Below are 20,757 nucleotides of genomic sequence, written 5' to 3'. Positions count from 1 at the left end.
ACAGGGCCAAAATAATATGAAGCAAACATGAGAAATAGCTCAACACTAGTAAGGACAGACAGTTCCCTTACTGGAGTCCAAAAGCAGCTTTTTGCCAGTGGAAGAACCAAAGCCATAGGTTGAGCAGAAGTTGGAATGGTGTGTGTTCAAACATAGCAAGGGTGTGTGAGGAGAAGGCAGAGTAACATTTCCTAAGCATGTTATAGTCATTAAAATAAAACATCTCTTTATGTTGAGTGCTTTATGTTGGCTATGTCTAAAAAAGTGTGCAACAACTTCCAGACATACTGGTCTGTCTGCAGGGAGTTTCTCTGGTTATTTTTAAAGCAAAAGAATGGCATTTTTCCTGAAAGTGTCTGATCAAGGAAACTTACATTGCTGTGCTGGACATGTACCACTTGCTGGTTTTTAACCCCCAACTGAACTTACAAAGAATCTGCATTGGGTTTTTGTCCTGGTGTGCCAAAAAAAGAAAGGAGCACCACCATCTTTAACACCAAACCAAAAGTGTGCAGTCTAAGCCATGGACAGAGTGGATATCTTTCCAGAAATGTGTGCCTAACTATAATGAAGTCGAAAATTTTACCCAGTCATAACACAAAAGCCCCCAGACCATAGAAAACCAAGTTTTTCTCAGTAAATTTAATGGAGTCACAGAATGTAAAGGTTTTGGGGTTTTTTTTGTGCTTAGAAAGCCAGTATGGTGTGAACATTATTATACTGGAAGTAGTTTCAATTTTCTCAAGCAACATGACAACAATGAAAAATGGAAGTGTTCAGGGCCAGGCTGGAGGGGGCTCTGAGCAACCCAGTCTAGTGGGAGGTGTCCCTGCCCATGGCTGGGGGGAGGAGGTTGGAACTAGATGATTTTTAAGGTCCCTTCCAATCCAAACAATTGTATGATACTATGAAAAAATTAGTCATTTTATTCTCCCCAGAACGTTTTTTTACAGCCTTAGTGGTGTTAGACTGCCTAGCTTTGCCCTCTGAGTGTTGCAATACCTACTGCCCCACTGGTGTTTGCCAGGGCAGCCCTCACTGACAGCTGGTGGCTCCTGTGTTTGCAGCTGCAAGTCACTATTACCAAGTTTATCTCCACAGTAATGAAATGTTTCTGAATCACAAAATTACACTACTGCAGAGGAACTGGACGAATGAGGAGTCTTACTGTCAAGATCCTCAGCCTATATTTTCAAAATCTAAGGCCTACTGAACTGACAGCACAGCTTTCATTAGTAATGCAATAGGTCCTTTAACACTAAAAGGACTGACACCAGAGTGGAAACAATTCAATCCAAAAGAAATAACCCATTTGCTTCATATAGCCAAGCACTTCTAACATGCCAGCCAACAAGGGCAGATTTGCCATTACATATCATTTACTTTAAAACTTGCTCTTCTCTAAACATTTTCATATGTTTATGACCTTTTCATATAAATTCTTCCTCATTCAACTGAGAGACAGAGGGATTAGTGCCAGACTCCAGCCATCAGCAAAGAACAAGCACCTCCTCTAGGTGTACCAATCTGGTAATGGAGGTGCAGACAGTGAAAGGACAAAATGATTGCAGCAGCACCTGAAGAATAAACACACACATGGTTCTGGGTGTGTAAGAAGAACCCAAGAACTTCAGACAAACCACACATATTCGGGATTTCTATCTTTATACTGAAATACACCCAGTAACAGAGAAGTGGAAAAGATCAAGCATAGCTGGTCTAGCACTGTACCAGCCACTGAGAAGAAAATTAACTCTATCCCAGCTGAAACCAGGACACCAAACTACCAGGTACATTTTTAAAGGAAAGAGACAAAGCACAGATGTCCCCAGCTGAATGATCAAAGTGGAATGCAATCAGAAAGAGAAGGTAAAAAGATGTGATGTCACCATCACTAACATAGGACCCCTTTTTCAGCAATGACTTAAAAGGCATTCCCTTCCACACCGTGGCAAGGTGTGGTATCCTGTTACGCATACTGCCCTTGCAATTCTATGCCACACAAGAGTAATGTGAAGGAAGATTAGAAAGAAGTGGGTAAGAGTGTGATCCTTCTTTTAAGCCTAAAATATGTTCTAAATGGATATAGACCACATTAAAAAAAAAAAAAAGAAACTTCAGCCTAAACAATTTTTAGTGTCTATTACGTTTTCATGGCAGTCCCCAGCACCTTAAATCGCTGTTTCCATTTTAATTCAGGCTTTTGACCGGGCTGATGAAACTCCAATCACTTCAAAAGGAATTCTTACCTTGTCTCTAGCCTCGTTGAGAAGGTCTTCTAACTCTGAGAAGCTGAAACTGGCCACAGTGATGAAATCACTCATCACAGGAACAAACCTGTCCCCTGATTCTCGCATGCGTCTCTTCTGATAATCCAGTTCCTAAAGAGAAGTAAGAGATAGAGATGGGCAAGTGTCAAAGAATCCTCAGTGATGAGGAAGGGAGCAGGAAAGTCCATCTGTTTCACACACTGCAGAGCATGCTCTGCTCCCACATTCATCCAGAGCTCTAACTTAGATACCACTTTCTCACTTAGTCAGAAGTTTCTAGGCAAGAGAGGGGAGGTCAAGGTGGGATGAAGGAAGGTTCTGGTTACAGTTTCACTTATCCTCAAACAACAACCACTCCTAAGAAAGCCATCAACATGCTAAGTTTCTAAAACAACTTTATAATTTAAGCATCAACTACATTAAGTGAGGCATTTTTTCCCTATGTAAAATGACAAATGATAAAGAGCTTTGTGCAGCAAGTGACTTTAGGATTTTTAATAGTGAGTTTTGCTCTATCGTCTCTTTCCATGGTCAATCAAAATGCTGTATACTTGGGAAAATGTGCTCTAGATCTCCTCTTTATTTCTCTGAACAGCACCAGGTGAACAGCAAAAAGGCATCAAAACTGATTCTCCCACTGAAGGACAAGTAGACAGATGCCAGGTGCAACATTTGTTAGCTCCCTGCTAAGCATTAGCTTGGACATCATAAAAGTGACAGAGTTATAAACTGGGGCTATTGTGCTAAGAAGAGTTATGGTAAAAGTAAAAAGAGTACATAGGAAACAATGATCTATTTGTCTGCTACCTACAAAAAGAAAAAATTTGATTGCAAGGTTCTTTCTTTCTGGCTCAAGTTTTTTAGTTTTAAGCCAAGATTACCCATAGCTATCTCCTCCCGTACTTTAATCATCATGCTTGAAACATGGAGAGAGCTACAGAGCTGCTGAAACTGACTAATTTATAGTGAGACTGGATGTCTCCCATGCCTGTGCTTGGCTTGTATGCTGTTGACAGTCTCATGGGGATAATGAAATTGTAATCTGGACCTCATCTTTATTCTCAGCTGAATAATCAGTGGGAATGATAAAGCCTGACTTTCTCTATAGGGAAAGCAGCATGGAGCAGCAGGTCAAGTTATGATCTGACCCTCTGTTCCTTTTGGAAAAAAAAAATAATTTTGTGCTGGCTGCAACTCTAGCTCCATGCATGCTGGGTGCTCTCTGTTACTGGTTGTCAAAATAGTAGTTCACAGAGCCAAATGGGTAGGTTTACAAGCACCTATGGGTAGGTTTGTAAGCATCTATACTGAGAAACATCTTGGGATTTGCTCTACACGGTGCTGCTGAATGCCAAGAATTACTTCATCCATCAACTACATAAAATCTGACATGATATATCTTTTGGTCTGGTGTGAATTGGAAAGAGAATGTAACCACAACAAGGAAAGCCCACAAAGGAGAAAAGGGGAAGGGAAGGAAAGGTAATGAGGAGGTGGCCAGAGAAAGCCCACAATAAAGAAGTGCTACTTCTCCTGCTTTGCATTACATCCTCTTCCCCACTGGTTTCCCTAACACAACACAAGGTACAGTCCTGGAAGCACTGTTCAGTACATCACTTTGCAGTGAATTTTGTCTATGTTACAATCACTTTGAAGTGAACCTTACAAATACAAGAAATGTCACTTCAAATGCTTCTAAGAATTATGCCTATTTGTTTCAGCCATTCTCTTCCATTCTAATTTTGAAGCTTGTTTTAGCTGAAAGTTGCTCCATTCTCTCCTTCCCCCTTTCTCTGGCAGGTGAGTATAACATTTCTGTCATCTTACTCTCCGTTGCAAGCTATGGCATTTGAGACTGTTACTTGAGAGTAGTGTTTTTCATAGTAAAATCAAGATTAGGTGGTCTGCTCTTCAATTTCAAATTCAGTTCTTCCCTTCAGAATAATTATCTCAAAATGCAAGAAAACTTTAAACCCACACAAGCAACCAGTATGACTATGTAATCAGCCAGAGAGTGACACCACAGAATAATAAATTCCTCTGAATCTTCTAGAAATGGTCTTTACTAATCATAGTAGCACAACAGAGGCTGGAACTGGCCCTGGTGGGCTGGGCTGCTGGTTCTCTAGAGGGCTGAAATGATTCAGCCATGCTAGTAATTTCTCAAGTGGTGGTTATGATCTTCTTGCTGTGTGAGAGAAGGGCTCTGCTGACAAAGTTCCCTTCCATTACTTATCTGTCCTCCTGGAAGCATCCTACAAAGGCAACAGCTGCATGAATGACTTGAAAATGAATGCATCTTATTTTTACATAGAAGTGAGCTGCAAATCCAGGAAGCCAAATGGTTCATAGTACCTTTAAGAACATCTGACTGTGAAACTATTTTTAGCTTTCTATTCTTAAGGGGCCTTGAAGAAACACCAGTCACTGGAGCCAAAGCTGTGGTGAGAACACACTGGAATAGAATCAAGAATCACACCTTCCCCTCCTCCCCTTCCACCTGACAGTGATCTTCTATTGTTGCTATAGTGCTGCTTTTTACACGCCAGAAAACCACGAACTGAGCAAGCAGACTGGGAGGTGCTGGCAGCCTCAGAAGAAAAATACCATGGCAGGAAGAAGACTGAGGCAGGAAGATGGTGATTGTATGGGAAGGAGAGGTTACCCATGGAACCCATGTACAGAAAAGAGAAGAAAAATCCACTGTCAAGGCAAAAGGACAAATAATCTGATGAAAGAAAGCAAAACAGAGTTAGCTACTCACATTTCAAAGCGGGGGGGATTGTCTGTCCGAGCCAAAAACTGGGCCTCTCTTCATGTCATGAACTCCATGTTTGCCTTCCCTTTACAGGTGCTTTTAATTCCCAAACACTGTACTCCATGTATGGAGCAGTATTTCTTCTCATTGCTGCATTCTCCCTTACTCCAACAATCCAGAAATAAGGCTGGGAAAGTTTGTTTGGTTTTTTTGTTTGTTTTTGTTTGTTTGTTTGTTTTTTTTTTTTGTTTTGTTTTGTTTTGTTTGGTTTTTTTTTTACAAGAGGATCACTGGTTAATTACACAATGAACTGCTGGCAACAGCCAGACAGCCTGGGGGCCACTGACAGGACAAAGATACCTTTCTCTACCCCAGAGGCAAGAGCAAATTCAGGTCATGTGAAAGAAAAATGAACTCATCACTGTCTTGTCTCACAGTGAATGAGAAGGACTGAAGGGTCCTGTGTTAGTCCCTTGTAAATAGGTAATCCTTGCACAGAAATCACCCAATGCAATTTCCAACAACTAGCTTTCATTAGTAGCAGGAAAAAATCCACCATTGTTGCTTTGCTTGCCAGCTCTACTGCTTCCTCTTTAACTACTTTCTGTCCTTCCCTTTGCCTTCCCAAGGAGTGCTTAGGATAGAGGATAGGGTTGCATATAACAGAGCACTACCTGCTTACTACTACTCCAAGAGCCATGTGAAACACTTGCTCAGCAGTCATCCATCCCTCAGTAAGAAAGAGCATGAATTTTATTTCTTCTTTCAGTCCATGCCATTTTTCAAACTGTCCTTTTACTTTCCAGGTTGAGATCAAACAAGCTTTTCATTAGCTTTAAATCTGCTAAGATCATCAGCAGGAGCTCCACATGAGAAGCTTTTATTTGTTTTTTCTTGGTTAATGCATTCTGGAATGGAATGGAAAGGAATGAAAAAAGAAAGCCCACTTTATCTTATCATAAAATATATAGTGCCCCTGATTCTGAGAGAGATATTGTAAGCGTGGCACTTTGGAACCTTCAGATACTTACAGTTTCAACAGCTTTCAATCCAGTCTTTATGTTGTTGACTTCCTTCTCCAGCTCTACTAGGCTGCACAGGAGACAGAGGCAGAGCAGATAAAACAAAAAGAGCAGTGTTACACAGGGGTACAGGAACTGTGCAGCAGCACAGACCACTGGCCCATCACGTCTGGTATCCGGCCTCTGGCACCAGCCATGCCAGATGACTCGAAACGAGGGGAAGGGAATCTGTTGATGCTCTGTGCTACTTTTTGTATGTAAGATGTAAGATGTAAGATGAAGCTGACCCTGCTTGCCTGTGGTCACACTGAAGACTGGGATTTTCCTGGGAAGGAAAGGGGAGGTTGCCCTCAGAACATCTGCCCTGCAAGCTGTTCCTGACCCTTCAGTCAGGAGCATACGCCCCATGGCCAGCTCAAAGTGATCAGCTGACACACAAGCAAGGAGCACAGCTTTAGCACACACATCACTGCAGTCTCAGATTATCTCTGCATATGATTCTTATACCACATAACTACTAAATCCCATTAGCAGTACATTTACATGCGATTTTTTTTTTTCTCCCTCACAGTTCAAACATTGTTTTTCCATCTGCACTTCTACCCTAGGGTAGTCTGGGCCAGCTTACACTGTAACTGAGCATAGAAACGTACTGTTAATGTTTATACATGCTTCTCAGACACAAATGTTACACTGAATGCCTGCTCATCATATATAAATGTGTCATTTCTGTGTAAATATTATGCATAATATTTTTTGAGCAATGCTTTGAAAAGAGAAAAAAAACAGTTTGTATTTTGGGGGATGGCTTCTGTGTTCATTTTTCATAAACACTTCCAGAAGTGGACCATTGACTTTTTTGCAGAAAGTATGATGCTTTCCATATTTCTGTGCAAGACTGATATGTACAAAAGTTTGAACAATCTTCCTGAAAAAGATTTACTGTAGCTTCTGTGCCTAATTGACCCTATCTTAGAAACAAACCTGCAATTACCAAGAAAAAATAGCACACTTAGATGAACAACCACAGAATATGGTGAGTGAATCACAAACAACAGCCAGCCTAGCTAGAATGTCTGATTCAGAAATAAAGTAAATACAGGAATATCTAAGTAAAGCTATCAATTCAGTTATCTACAACAAAGGCATTACAACTGTAAGTCTGGCCATGGGTTTAGAAGATAGAAATGAAAAAAAATTTATGATAACTAAGTTAACAAAAATTGCTGGGAACTCCAGCTCTGAGAAGTAATAGCACTGGACTTACTTGACTTTTGCTGCTTCTGGAAGATGCTGCAACTCAGACTGGATATCTAGGATATCTGGATAATTCTTTTCAAAGATCATAATTAGGTAGTGCAAGAGTGTAATGTTCCTAAAGAAAACAAAATAAAAACAAAAGTTAGAAATGAGAAGGAAGATGGTCACAAGAAGGAAAGGATAGTGAAAGGATTGTGACAAATCAGTGAAAAGTATTTGGGTAGGAAATATGTTTGTTTGAAGAAAATAAACAATGTATCAACAGTTAGCAGCTGTGCTACTGAAAGAAAAGTGCAAAGGATTGAAATGGATTAGTCCTGTATGAACCATCCTTCCTAAAACCTCAAGCAATATAATGTATCCTAATTTATTCTGAGAACACCAGCACGCTTCCAACCATGTGTGTAGATGGTGTAATAGAAAATTGCATAACACAGTATAATATTTGTCACCAGATACTTACAGAGAATAAACAACTAATAGTACTAAAGGGACATTAACTTTTAAGGGAGAAGCAAGCTGTCCTCAGAGGCAATGTGGGGAAAAAACCCCAGAGCTGACTAAGAAGAGAAAAAAGTTCTTGAAGATTGGAGAAGCTGCAAAGAAAACTACTGCAGTAATGAAACAGCTGAGCTTATGTGTAATAATCAGGCTCACTAACACAAAACCAATGGCAGCCCAAGTAGAAGCAGATAGAATTGAGATGTATGAAGGATGCAGGAGAGGGTTTAAGGAAATTTGTAAAGTAAACAAGGAATTCTGCATGTAAAGAGAACAGACAGCCATAACAGCTACTTTAGGTGGGTGTTATGTGGTTAACCAACAGGGAAGATAGTAGATGGCTGCTGCTTCATTCAGACTGGAGCCTGGGAGCTGGGAACTAGTGAGGGAACAGAATCTGCAAAGGACATCTAATATATGGAAAAATTAAGCCAAGCCACATTAAGGCAAAAAAGAGTTCCACATTAGCTATATAACTGTTAGCCTTGTAATACAGAAAGGACATTTTGGTAGTCAGAGCAGTACTCTGTTAGTTCAAACTCTATTAGGTAGGAATGAATTTCTTATGATATTTTACTGCCATTGTTCATTCTGTCACAGCCTGAAGTAATTTAACCACAACTATGGTCTCAGCAGGTCTTAAAATTCAAGGAAGGTGCAAGCTACTAAGAAACTGCAAGGTTCTTACTCCAAGGAGTTTCCTTTCTCCAAGGAAAACCTTAGTGCTGCTGGAGTCCAAAAGTCATATTCTCTGCCCAGTCTCAGCTGGATTAATTTCCAGAACCAGTATGGGGATATGGGGCAAAACATAGAGTGACTATAAAGACCTGCACTCCATGGCAATGAACAGTAAGCTCCACATTCCCAAACCAGCTGTTTCTGCCCTAGATACAACCAGGATCAGTCTCTCTGACTTATGCTTTGTGGTTTCATTAGTGGTGTACATAGAGAAAACGTTTGTGACAGTCCTGCATCAGAAACATACACCATGTTTCACAGGAGACATAAAATTGTGCTCATATTTATTTTTTTTTCTTTTGCAAAACCATGGCCATAAAACTTTGGTGGAAAGAGAAAATTCCATAGAAATCATTCTCCTCCCCAAACTTATTTCAGTTTTTGTGAAATATATTTTGTCATCTATGCATAAGGTTGCAGAAATGAAATCCAACATCAGACGTGCATTATCCAGAGAAACAGCAGAATTTGGTTGCTGTGTTAATAGCTGGTCTTAATTGCTGCAGAATCTTTAAGAGTGAAAAGCATTACTTATATGCCAAATAAGACACGATTTTCAATTGTCTACAGAGCAAAACCCAAACAAAAACACATTTTCAGTACTATGCTAAGAGATGCAGCAGCACAGTAACCAACATATTTATGGTCTTTTATCCCACCTGTCTATGCTGGATTTGGTGTCCGCAATTTTGTTCAGGCTGGAGACTTTGAAGCCATAAGCGCTTCCCCTTTGGCCCTTGTTCATGTAATTCCCAAAGGCAAGAACTACTTCCAAGAGTTGCCTCAAACGCTTGCTTCGGATGAGTTCTTTGGATGCCAGAAGAATGGCTTGAAGAGAGAAAAAAAAGAAGAACAAGTTATTGCACGGTGGCTGTTTTTAACATGCTTGGGCCATAATTTGAAATACCCTGAATAGCATTTGCACAACTGCTGCAACACTGTCTGTGTCCTGTCCTTCCTGCACCTACACACTCCCAGAATGGGGACAACTGGAAGGAAAATGCACCACATTGAACTTGTAAGAAGCTCCTCTGAACATAGGACCAATGCTGTTCTTCTGTTACCTCACACTCTAAAAGTATAGCCAGTGAGAACAGAGAGAAGGCTAGAGCTCTTCTGAAAATGTAGAGTAGAATATACTCACTTCTCTGCAATAACCATGGACGTGGTACAGAAACCATAGACCTCCCCTGTTTCTAGGTTACACATTCCCAGAGCATCAGTATCTGATCTGAAGTATCTATTCAAGTGCCATTTAAAGAGGAAGGTGCAAGGACTTGAGGGTGAGAAGGGAAGGCTGACCTGCACAGAAAGGCCATGAAAGTTTTTGGCAGCTCAGCACAGCCAGATAGCATGCTGTCATATTTGTCAGGTCATATTTACAGTGTAACAATCATGGAACAGACTTTATTAATTTCTTAGGAAATGACATGCCTTGGGCTCACTGGCTCTACAAACATAGCATGCATGTAACAGCACCTCCTTTGAAGACAAGCCTCTCTTGACCTTCCCTACCCCTCTGCCCAACTCTTAGCAAAAGCTTTATTAACCATACCTTCCACTTTTGGTTTTGCTTCTGCCAGCCTCTCTGGAAACTTCTTCTTAAAGAATAATGCTTGCAGCCGCTGCTGATAGTGGTCAATCCTGCATGAAGGGCAGAGGAAAGCCAACACTGAACTGGAACTCTTGAAGCCCAGGGTCAGTATGCTCCCCACATAATCTAATGGTTGGATGTTCAGTACCATGAAGCCAAGGCATGGGTTTAAGGACATAGTTAAAACCTTGTTATGAAAATGATGGACCTCAAGTCATGTTTTGCTGTCAACTGAAAAGGAGCTGGAAGAATTCCCACTATATTCAAAATATAAGAGTCATGGCAGATGCCAGCTACACCTCCATTAGCAGAACAAAATGTTAATCCTCATCAGGTGTGTAGCAAAGCTGGAACAAGAAAGAGGGTCAGAGGATGAGGAGATGAGATAGCTTAACAGAAAAAGGGATCTATATGAAATCTTGACTCCTGGCTACACTACATCTGACACTTGTATCTGCATTCCTTTTTGTGAACAAATTTAGGCAGAGGAAGCAGATTTCTGCTCGTTGTCAGGGCACAGGCCCTTATGCACAGAGAGTGCTTCTTGTCAATAAAGTTTGTGTCATGAACAGAAATATTTGTAACATTCACAGGCTTCTGGCAAACACAGGGTATAATGCTGGCCCACAATCTTGCACATTCCCTCGCAGTGCCAGATGATCCATTTTCAGTAACAATTACAGCTGCTTCCAAGAAGTCCTGCATGAACTCTCCCATAATGTATCAAACAGACCTGCTCATTTCAAAGAGGAAACGATCTGCCCGGGCCATGCGCTCGATTTCGTGTTTGTGCTCCTCCAACAGGTCAGTATCGCTCTTTTCAGGAACGAACTTCAGTAGCTAGAGTGAGAGACACAAACCAAACACTGAGATGTGAGATCCAAGGAAAATGAGAGGGGGACAGAGGAGCACAAACAAACCCTGGTGGAGAGAGAGCCCTCAGATTTCTCTGCTACCACTGGGAAGCATTACATTGACTCAGCCGTGTGACCATAACTTCAAAAAAGTGCAGCTGTGTCTACAAAACTGACCTCTTCTAAACCTTTGCTTGCTGTTCTGTCTTTATCCTTCACTGACCCCATTAAGATTAATTTTTAATTCTATGGGGAATTTCCCATTTCAAAATCCTAAAGGCCAAGTGCTACTGCAACTTACCCAAGGGGAAGTACAGAGAGAATTTGATTCTCACAACACTACTTGGAGTTTAGATTGGTGCAAATAAGAGCAGGATGTGTCCCAAACAGAGTGAAGTACCCATCATACCCAGAGTACACACAAAGCCTCATCTATCTCTCTTGGGTCTGCCCTACACTGCTGAAACAATAAACAATAACCAAACAACTGGATGTGTGTCTGATACAGGCTGCTATTCATATGCTGACCTTAAAAGCTCATACTTGGACAGATTTTTGACAGAACTGGTGCTAGTTGTGCTTTAGTATGGTTATAAATACTGCCCTGCACACAGCCTCAGCTCATACCCACAAAATCCACTCACAAGGCATATGAAGCACTCTGCCTTTTACCACTTGCTAATACTTTATTGCACTCTGCAAATATGTGATATTCAAAGGTGTGGAGCATCAGAAGCTTGCAATGACTTCTGGAGCAGCTGTGGTCATTCAGATAATATGACGAGTAGGCTATAAATTTCCAAAATGGAAAAGCATTTTGTGCATGATTAAACACTGTGACTGCCCAGAAAGAAGGAATCACATTTATTGGACAGTTCATAATTATAATGTTTTGCACACTTCTAAGGAACTTCATCACATGTCTCTTTGGTAAAAGCATCATCTGTCACCTTCTATAAATGAAAATAGGGCAATGGTGGTGCAATTGTGGGGTTTTTTTCCTCACAAGTTATACAGTCAACCAGGTGCTGGGGATGGAAGTCCCTGGCTCCCCTTCTAATATTCCTGTGAGTTCCCTTCTAGTCCTGGCTCTAACCATTGTCCTATGTCGTCTGGTTCCTGGCACTTCCTGATAGAAAATGCAGGTAAAGAAGGAAGATGAATAAAAAGAAAACAACAGCAACAATAAATAATCAGCAGGGAAAAGTAGAGATGGGAAAAATTATGGACAAGAGAGGACATAAAAATAAACCTCATACCACCTGTAATCATGCAAAATTTGCACCAGGAAGAGAAACAGTTACATGACAGAGGTATACCCAACAACACTGGGAAAAATACTTTTCTCATGCTCTCATGTGCAGCTCCACTGACATGACAGGGCCAAGTTCTCACCTGCAGAAAAACCAGCAGTGCCAGTACCTACATCCACTTAAGAAAAGGCAGTGAAGGACCTAAAAATAACTTGTATCTGACTTTAATCTTTCTCACCTGCTCAAGCATATCTTTTGCTAAGTCTTCTTGTTCATCCATCTTCAAGATTGCTTGTCTGATTTCTTCATTAGACAGCTTCAACCTTTCAAAAGTATCAACATTGAGCAATTAGTGCAAAGCTTAAGTGACTCTGACAATTCAGAAAGTAGGAAGCCTGAAATGCTGCAAACAGGCATGAAATGACCACAGTAAGCTCTGCTGTGAAGTTGCTATTCTAGAATATTCAGTAAGAAGAATCAATCAGCTCTAAAGACAGGGGTTTATGGATAATATATTTTTATCCTTTTATCCTCTTCAGTTAATCAAACACACATCAAAAATCAGATGGTGATTAATAACAATCAAGTCTTCCTAGATCAAAAGTACTTCCAAGTTCCCCCATACCGGATACCTCCCTCATTAAGTTCTTTTGCTATAGTAAAACCATTCACATTCATGCCCATGTGACTTCTGACTGCAAGCTCATGTAACACTCTGACTTGTGACTATTAAAGCATCTCCCAGAGTAACAAAAAATGGGACTGAAAACTCCCTTGCTGAGAAAGGGTTTCCTTGCAAGAAAACTGCTTGTGCTAGATAAAGTCATTCTGTCAGCAATGACAGATGACAAGGGAATAGACAGCATCTGCATATCTATGTTTCATATTGTGAAACAAGCTCTGAAAACAAGAGCTTTTAATGTTATCTGAGGTACTAGGATTACACTCTCCTTACCACCTACTCCTGTCAATCTGTGTACAATGAGCAGGAGTCATCAACTACAATTGAACACAGAATCAATACAGAGAAGAAGCCTCAAGGTCTCCAGTCAAAATCCAGGACAGATTAGGAGTCGTCAAAATTTGTCATTACCAAGATGTTGCCTGATGGATACCTGAAATGAACTTGGTGGTTCTCAGAGCAGATGTCAACAAAGAAATGCACCAACTCCAACCCATAATATTCAGTCATTTCAGGAGAATAGGGAATATAGAAGTGAACCATGAAGGAAAAGCTATCCACAAGAAAATCTCAGTTTTGGGACTGAAACAGTAGAGTGTAAAAAGAAATACTTGAAGAGTGAAGTCTACAGTCTCCATGGACCTTCTACTATCAATATAATTAATTAACAATAGAAACAGAAAATGCAAAAAAAAAATAAGAGACAGGCTGATGCATGAAGCAAAATGTTTTAGTCTTCAGTGCTAAGAAGTACCGTGTTGAAATTTCATATTGCCATTGGGATTTGGACAGAATCATATTTTTGGAAAAATATGGTAAAAGCAAAAGAAAAAGCTTTATTTTTACAGACAGGAAATATTAATAAATATAAGAAACTAAAATATTTTAATATTGCCCAATATAACCAACAGCTGGAAACTAAAATGTGAATCAATAGACGTTTGAGATCTTGTAAGTATCACATCTCTGAACTAACTGCTAATTGAATTGTGTTCCAAGTTGGTCATCATGTCATCTTTCCACAAGGAGGGAAAACTGATACCAGCTAAGCAAGATAAAGTACTGAATTTCCAGAAAAGCTTCATAACTGGGCCATGCTCAGATGAGATATAAGGATTAATAGTTTTTCAATGAAAAGGTTGGAAACTTTTTACTTCAGGTCATTAGTTTGACATTGGATGAAAACAGCAAACTTCAGTACATGAAGTTCTGCATAAAGCTCTACAAGCTCAATCAGAAAATGGAAGGGTTACTTTTGGCTTAAATAGTGAATTGTAAAGTCCATGGCTATGTGACTCTGAACTGATCAAACACTATGACCAGAGAAGGGCTGAAACTGGTGGCTGTGGGCCTGGGTCCCTAGGAGACACATACACACATGACCAAACAATTCGGTGCCTGAAGTTTTTAAAGTGCTACATTTTGTTAATTATTTTTTCTTTCGAGAGCACCTTTGCATTTTCCAGAATCTGCAGTCTGCAGATTAGGCTTAATTTATAACACAGGCACACAGAGGGAATGAAATAAAGCAGCCCACTAACACCAGGGTGGAGCGGTTTTGTTGTTACTTTCACAGAGTTTACAAAGAATGAGGGTGCATTTCATGTATTTTTGATGCAAATAACTGGAGCAATTACTCACTGATCACCCATTACACAGTGGAAGTACCTCTGTGTGTATTTGGGGATGCAGTAAACAGGATCAAATAAAGGTACATCAACACAACGGCGTTGCATATATTACCACTGATCTTACTGTTCTGACCAGGAGCCCAAGGATTCCAAGGATTCTGTGTGCTGCCATTCATCAGCATTAAATACACTTGAAAACATCTTCTGTTCAAAAATAATTGAGAGCCCCAAGGACAGAGAGTTATACAAACACTATGATTTCTTGGATGATTCTGTGCCCTGCCAGCCATCAGCAGAAAAACATCTGGTTTGAATGGTTTAGCCCACAGTAGAGAAAAGCAGAAAGCTTGCCAGTTCCCTGCTGAGAAGCAGTTTAACTTGGTCACTTACAGGATTGCAACGAGGTCATGGTGCCTGCAGGTGTGCATCCTAGATTATTACCAATCTAATTACTAGTATGGAAGGATTTACAGCAGAACAATCTGACTCTTCCAAAATGGGCTTGTTCTTCTAGGACAGGATGCCTTTCAAAAGCAACAATGACACAAAACACAGATCTTCCCATTTACAAACTGAATAACCAGCCAAAGAATTGTTAATCAAGTGATTCTTCTTGTATTTTCAAAACTCATGCCCAGCCATGTAGCAGATCTTAAAGATGGCCAGCAGTAATGTGAAACAGATGTGCTGCTTTTAAACAGAAGCAGGTGAACTGATTAAAGAAGAACCTAAAGCAGATGCGTAAAATCTTTCCATTTAAAACTGAAAAGAGGCATCCCTCAGAGGTTAAAACTCATATGACAGAGACAGCAAAATTAAAGTGAAATTATGGCCCAAAAATTTACACTTCAGAAATTACATTTTGGCATCTATTGGAAAGCTGCAATGACTTTCTTACAAGCTTTGCAGATCCAGGCACTCTTCCTCCAGCTGTGGAGGTAACTCAGTTTTGAACAGCATACAATTCAAGCTGTAGTCCCTCCGCCTTACACTTCTTGCACTCATGTATCCTGGAATCACGACACAGGAAGTAAATGTGACCAGAACAAAATACAGTGCCCCTTCCCTCAGCTGCAGCACATTCATTCATAGCACAGATACTGCCTGTTTTTGTTCAACAGGAGCCTGATACTGGCCAGATGAGGAAGGAAAAGGATCTTTAACCAGAATACTCCCTCCTTCTTCCCTCACCCATACATCTGGTGGCAGTATATGGAAGTCCAACTGCTTGAGTCATCTTCAAGCAATGTTAAAGCTCAACAAGTACCAAATAACTTCTGATACGGTACTTAGCCTGCCTCCCTCTATCCCCTCCGGTGTCATAAATAATCTCTATTGACTCTGCAGAGTAATTCATCACTAATCTCCCCAGGACACCTCGACTGATTTAACACCAGCTTCACTTGCAGACATCAAGTGGTTTATTGTTTCATCCTCTTGGAGAACGCTGGCAGCCTGACTCAGAACATGCCTGGGAGACATGTTGCAGTTTTACATCAACTTCCCTTACAGACACCCAGTGCTCGCTCATTTTTTCTCCTTAAATATACCATTGATTTAACTCACAGTAACCTCCCCCCTCTCTTTCTCCCTCCCATGAATCAAAGCAAAATGCTTGTCACTCATTAACCATCTCCCCCTCCAAGGAAAAAGTGAGTTACATCATGGGCTTGTTCCTTGGATCTTTCCTAGCTTTTGAGAAGGAAGCATACTTTCCCACTAACAGAAAAATGGAGTTTTGTTGCAGCTATGTTAAGTTCCCATACCACAGGGATCACAGACCCACTGCTCCTTTTACCTTGGAGAAGAGGACTGATTATCATGTATCAAGGACATTTTATACCTCCTACTGAATTACAGTGCTCCCAACAGATGCCAATAGTAGTAGCTGTGACAGTGACAGACACTGATTGATGCTTAGCTATGTCCTAAGGCCAGTTTGTACAGCTCACCCAAATCTGAGCTTTTAGTGACTGCAGAATACTCCATCTCCACAAAGTCATTTCCCACAGGCTACTAGTGAATTCACTCCCGAACTTTGTGACTGAGACACAAGCCTTCTCTAACTCCTGAGCTCTCCTAAGGCTCTGTACAGCTCCCAAATTGCAGGCTTTTCAATATCTACATTTTGGGAATACTAATTGTCACTACCCCATAAAGGCCTCCTCTCAGAAGCAGCATTCAGGAGGCAGGCTGGTCTAACTGCACATTCAGCCAGAAGACAGAAAGATGCAGCCACTCTTTCCACATCCACTTATCTCAGTTGCCCACTCATCTCAGTAGTGAAGACAACAGTGTTTTATCCTTTGTGGGACAACAGCTGGGACATCTTACACCATTATATCAACATGCTGGGGGAAAAAATCCACCAGGGCATTTTCAGAACATCACTGTGAAAGTATTCTGGTAAATACAGAAAAAAAAAAGGCTTTCCTTTTCTTGTTCTCCTTCAGCAAAAGCGTATGAGTAACCAAGAAACTTTGCATTCAAATGCTCTCAATTACCTTCCAAGAAAGATCTGGAGCTATCTTTCTGAGCCAAGAGGAGTAAAGCAGGACTAAATATGGGAATCCCCAAATTACCATGAGATATTGATGATGCAGTGGTTCATCTTTTATCACAACCCTACCTTCAGGTTCCTCGTTGTGATCTCAGACAGGATGGCAGTGACTAACGTGTTCAGTTTGCCTTGGAGTATGGACTCAGCACAGAAGGTAAAGCCATTTATTGTGGCCCTTTATTTAAAACCAAAAAATCTCTCCAGGAACCCAGCAGGCACTGGTTACTGCCCAGTGTTTTTCAATACAGCACAGTGAGGAACAGGAATGCTGAGTCCAATCAGCTCTTTCTGTATCAATGTGTCCCCCATGACACATCGATCTGTACCCCAGAATAGCACACTGCTTCAAATTTACCTTAAAACAAGGGTGAACACTGATTATCACATGGCAGAAAGGCACACAGGGACTGGGGCAGTGCAAAGCTGGTACACAGAGACTGATGTTGGCTGAATAGCTCGTCCCCTTAATGTCGCAGCTGAAAGAGTTTAAAAGCACTGACGAGGTACAGTGATGTGAGAAAAATAGTTTATCTCTTTTGTATTCTCATTGGAAATTCTCCCTTACTGATGTTTGAATTGACAAAGCCACAAACATTTGATAAACTTGCCTGCTAGTACCTGTCTAATGTCACATTTAAAACTATTCTTACGTAGTCAGATTCTGCTTTCTGCTACTACTGGTTTTATGACATTTTGCCAGCACTCCTACCATTTCCACCCTCTTGAGAAGGTTACTGCTGACTCACTGAGCCACAGAAATAACAAACTCATCACATTATTCAGAAGAACACTGACATAATTATTTTCCCGGACTTCATGCAAAATAATATGCGTAAAGAAGTTCTGTAAGTATACATTCAGCCTTCTTCCAAGCAAGATGTCTCAAAGAACTGAATCTCTCCAGAGCATTTCTCAGGGCAAGACAGTGAACAATACATATCTTGGGCATGTTCTGCAAGAACATTCAAAGAAATGGCACTGCAAAAACAGAGCAGTGAACATATTATCAACTACTTAAAGTAATGGAGGCAGGGAGAAGCCATATGGTGAGAGAAGTCAGAGAAATTTCCAGCTGCCAGGTGAAGGCAGGGAAACATGGGCATCTGGAATGATTCTTCCAGACTACACAAGTCTGACAACAGAACTCCAGCCTGGAGGAAACTGAAGACATCAGGAAATTCATGAGAGTTAGCAGATTTCCAGTGTGACATAAGTAACTGTATGTTTGAAACATCATTAAGAAAGCTAAATTTGAAGCTGGTGGGTGCCTGAACTCACTACAAACAGATGGTTCCATGTCCTGGTTGAACTATGGCCTATTGGAAGTACTATGAGAGAAACTCATCTTATGCTTTTTTAAGCCTTTGAAGATGGCCTGTGGAACAGAGCTTTGGTTTAGATCCATCAGACTCTATTAAACAGGGACAACTTAATCCTTCCTCTGCAGGAAAAATGAAGGATGCTACTATTGAGTAGTTGAAAGAGATATCTTTTTATGATATCTTTAAGAGATCGGGGAGAAAGGTTTAAGAATTTGTTAGATGTCGGCAAAAATCAACTAGCAATTCAATTTTCATCTCTTTTCAGCCTACCATGTGGCAGTCTCTCTGCAAAAGAAAGCAAGAGACATCTATTTCTCACTCTTGATAGGTTTTGGCTAGTTGGATCATATGAAATATGAGCTCTGCCTGACCCCTTCTAACACAGTGTTAGTAAAACGAAAACATTTGAGTAGGGGACGGAAAGAAAACCCAACTCATGCAGCTATTTTACTTTAAAGGACTTGATGGTTTAGTGTAAACAAAGGGGGAATAAACTACAGGGATATATGCACGGTAAGAGTCAATTGGAAACAGCTGTTGGCAGATACTGTGGCAACCTGAAATCTGGGGCTGCAGCTGGGTTGCCCAAACTCCTTTTGTTTGTCACCAGTTTTAAATCCCCTCTCACTGCATGTGTGTGCACATTCCCATGCATGTGTATGAAGTGTGCTGCAGGAGCAGCAAGTGCATGGCAGCAATGCAGTACAGTGTAGGGATGATTTGGCTGGGAGTGTCTCTTCTTCAGGGTCTAACCTCAAGGAGGAAGGCGTGGTAATGAAAAAACATGCAAAGGGGTTATAAAGCCCTTTCAACTATCGTCTGCAACCATTCCTCCCAATTCCTATCTTTAATATTAGAACTGTATTTTTTTGCACAAACTGCAAAAAAAGAGGCAAGAATGTAAAGGTGCTATTTTAGTTCCCAAAGTTTTTTGCTTTTCTGGTTGCATTTAAAAGGGAAGTTTGGGGAGGAATACCAATCCTGGGCCAACCTGAACAATATTTCTGACATTCTGGGTGTAACATTATTTGTTACAAACATTAAATTATCTAAGCCAGTGGGGTAGCCCTGGCTGGTGGTGTTTCCAATTCCACAGCAGCACAGTTAACAGAGCACAGTGCAAACTTGCAGGCTCCATAGGGACACCGCAGTCTCCAAATCTCTACCCTCCATGTGAGACTTGCTAAACAATAAGAGCAGGATGTTTCCTAGTGAAGAAGCTGACAGTCACAAAGCACAGCTTTCACCTCTGGTTTGAGTCCAGACTAGCAGTTCAAGGTGCACTAACTTCATGGCATGCCTGGAGTGAACACATGACATGTATCTTGAAGCGCAAGGTTCATGCTTCAATGACCTTGCTGCTGGAGACAGCAAAAAGAAAGACAAAACACAGAAACTGTCCCCTCTCTCTTTCTGTATGGAGAGGATTCTTCTCAGGATTCTTCTCTAAGATTGCCCAGACTTGGACAGCAGAGGAGGTGAATGTTGAAAAACATCCATTGCTGCTGTCCACATTTGTTTTGGGGACAGAAGATTTTTACAAATAAATATCTAGTGCCATACCAAGTCATGAACCACCTTCCTGGATCCTCATCAGCCCAGCCAACTGAACATGTGATGTTACTACTTCCAGGAAATGTTCCACCTGTTTACAGAGTTAATCTGAACCCCAGACACAATTCAGTAGGTCCGTCAAACACCATGAAAATCCTGGTGCCCTTATGCCTCCCCATCCCTCTGCCCCAGCCTCAACCAGCTGCCAACACTAGCAAAGACAAGTGTTGGCAACTACTGCAGAGAGAGAGAAATGTAAGCCTTTCCTCAGTGAAGGTTTGGATGGTGGGAGTCCTGCTGACGTGCAGGTTAATGCTACATAAGTAGCATGAGAGCCTCCACAGGTTTCACTAAGCAAGGGAGAGAACTCACTCCATTCCTGGTTCTCTGGCTGCAACCTTGCTTTAACTATTAGCTTGCAAGAGCAGACAAGCCTCACATCCATATGAATCTGTATTTTCTACTGCCCAATGAAACACTTTTGCTGCTCAGTACTGCCACATTTTTGTCAGGTTTTGTCTCCAGCCTTGCTGTCCCCCCTCTGGTAGGAAAGGCAACTTTCTCAGTTTGGTCAGTGTCTGCACAAATCTGATAGTGACAGACCTCAAACCCAGCACTCATGTTTGTAGAAAGACATGAAAAAATACAGAGGGCCCTGATGGCACTGCATTTAAATGCATAAGTCATTGTAGGAATACGCAAAGGCAACTCTTAGCTTCAAAAACCTAATTTACGAATAGAAGACTTAATTCTTCACG

At 41.0% G+C, this 20,757-nt stretch overlaps 1 protein-coding gene across 1 annotated transcript in view; it reads right to left on the bottom strand.

Annotated features, from left to right (window-relative positions):
- The window catches only part of DAAM2 (dishevelled associated activator of morphogenesis 2), a 170,579-nt gene that overhangs the window by 9,293 nt on the left and 140,529 nt on the right, over window positions 1–20,757 (bottom strand). Inside the window, exons 17-23 of the mRNA XM_053938696.1 lie at window positions 12,489–12,573; window positions 10,877–10,983; window positions 10,105–10,193; window positions 9,209–9,377; window positions 7,318–7,425; window positions 6,060–6,120; window positions 2,250–2,381 (exon numbers count right to left, since the gene is read on the bottom strand). Coding sequence (XP_053794671.1) covers window positions 2,250–2,381; window positions 6,060–6,120; window positions 7,318–7,425; window positions 9,209–9,377; window positions 10,105–10,193; window positions 10,877–10,983; window positions 12,489–12,573 — 751 coding nt within the window. The remainder of the gene's footprint in view (window positions 1–2,249; window positions 2,382–6,059; window positions 6,121–7,317; window positions 7,426–9,208; window positions 9,378–10,104; window positions 10,194–10,876; window positions 10,984–12,488; window positions 12,574–20,757) is intronic.

Source organism: Vidua chalybeata, chromosome 3, assembly GCF_026979565.1.
Source record: "Vidua chalybeata isolate OUT-0048 chromosome 3, bVidCha1 merged haplotype, whole genome shotgun sequence".
NCBI lineage: Eukaryota > Metazoa > Chordata > Aves > Passeriformes > Viduidae > Vidua > Vidua chalybeata.
Note: the sequence above shows the minus strand (reverse complement) of the source record. Positions and strands in the feature narration are given on the sequence as shown.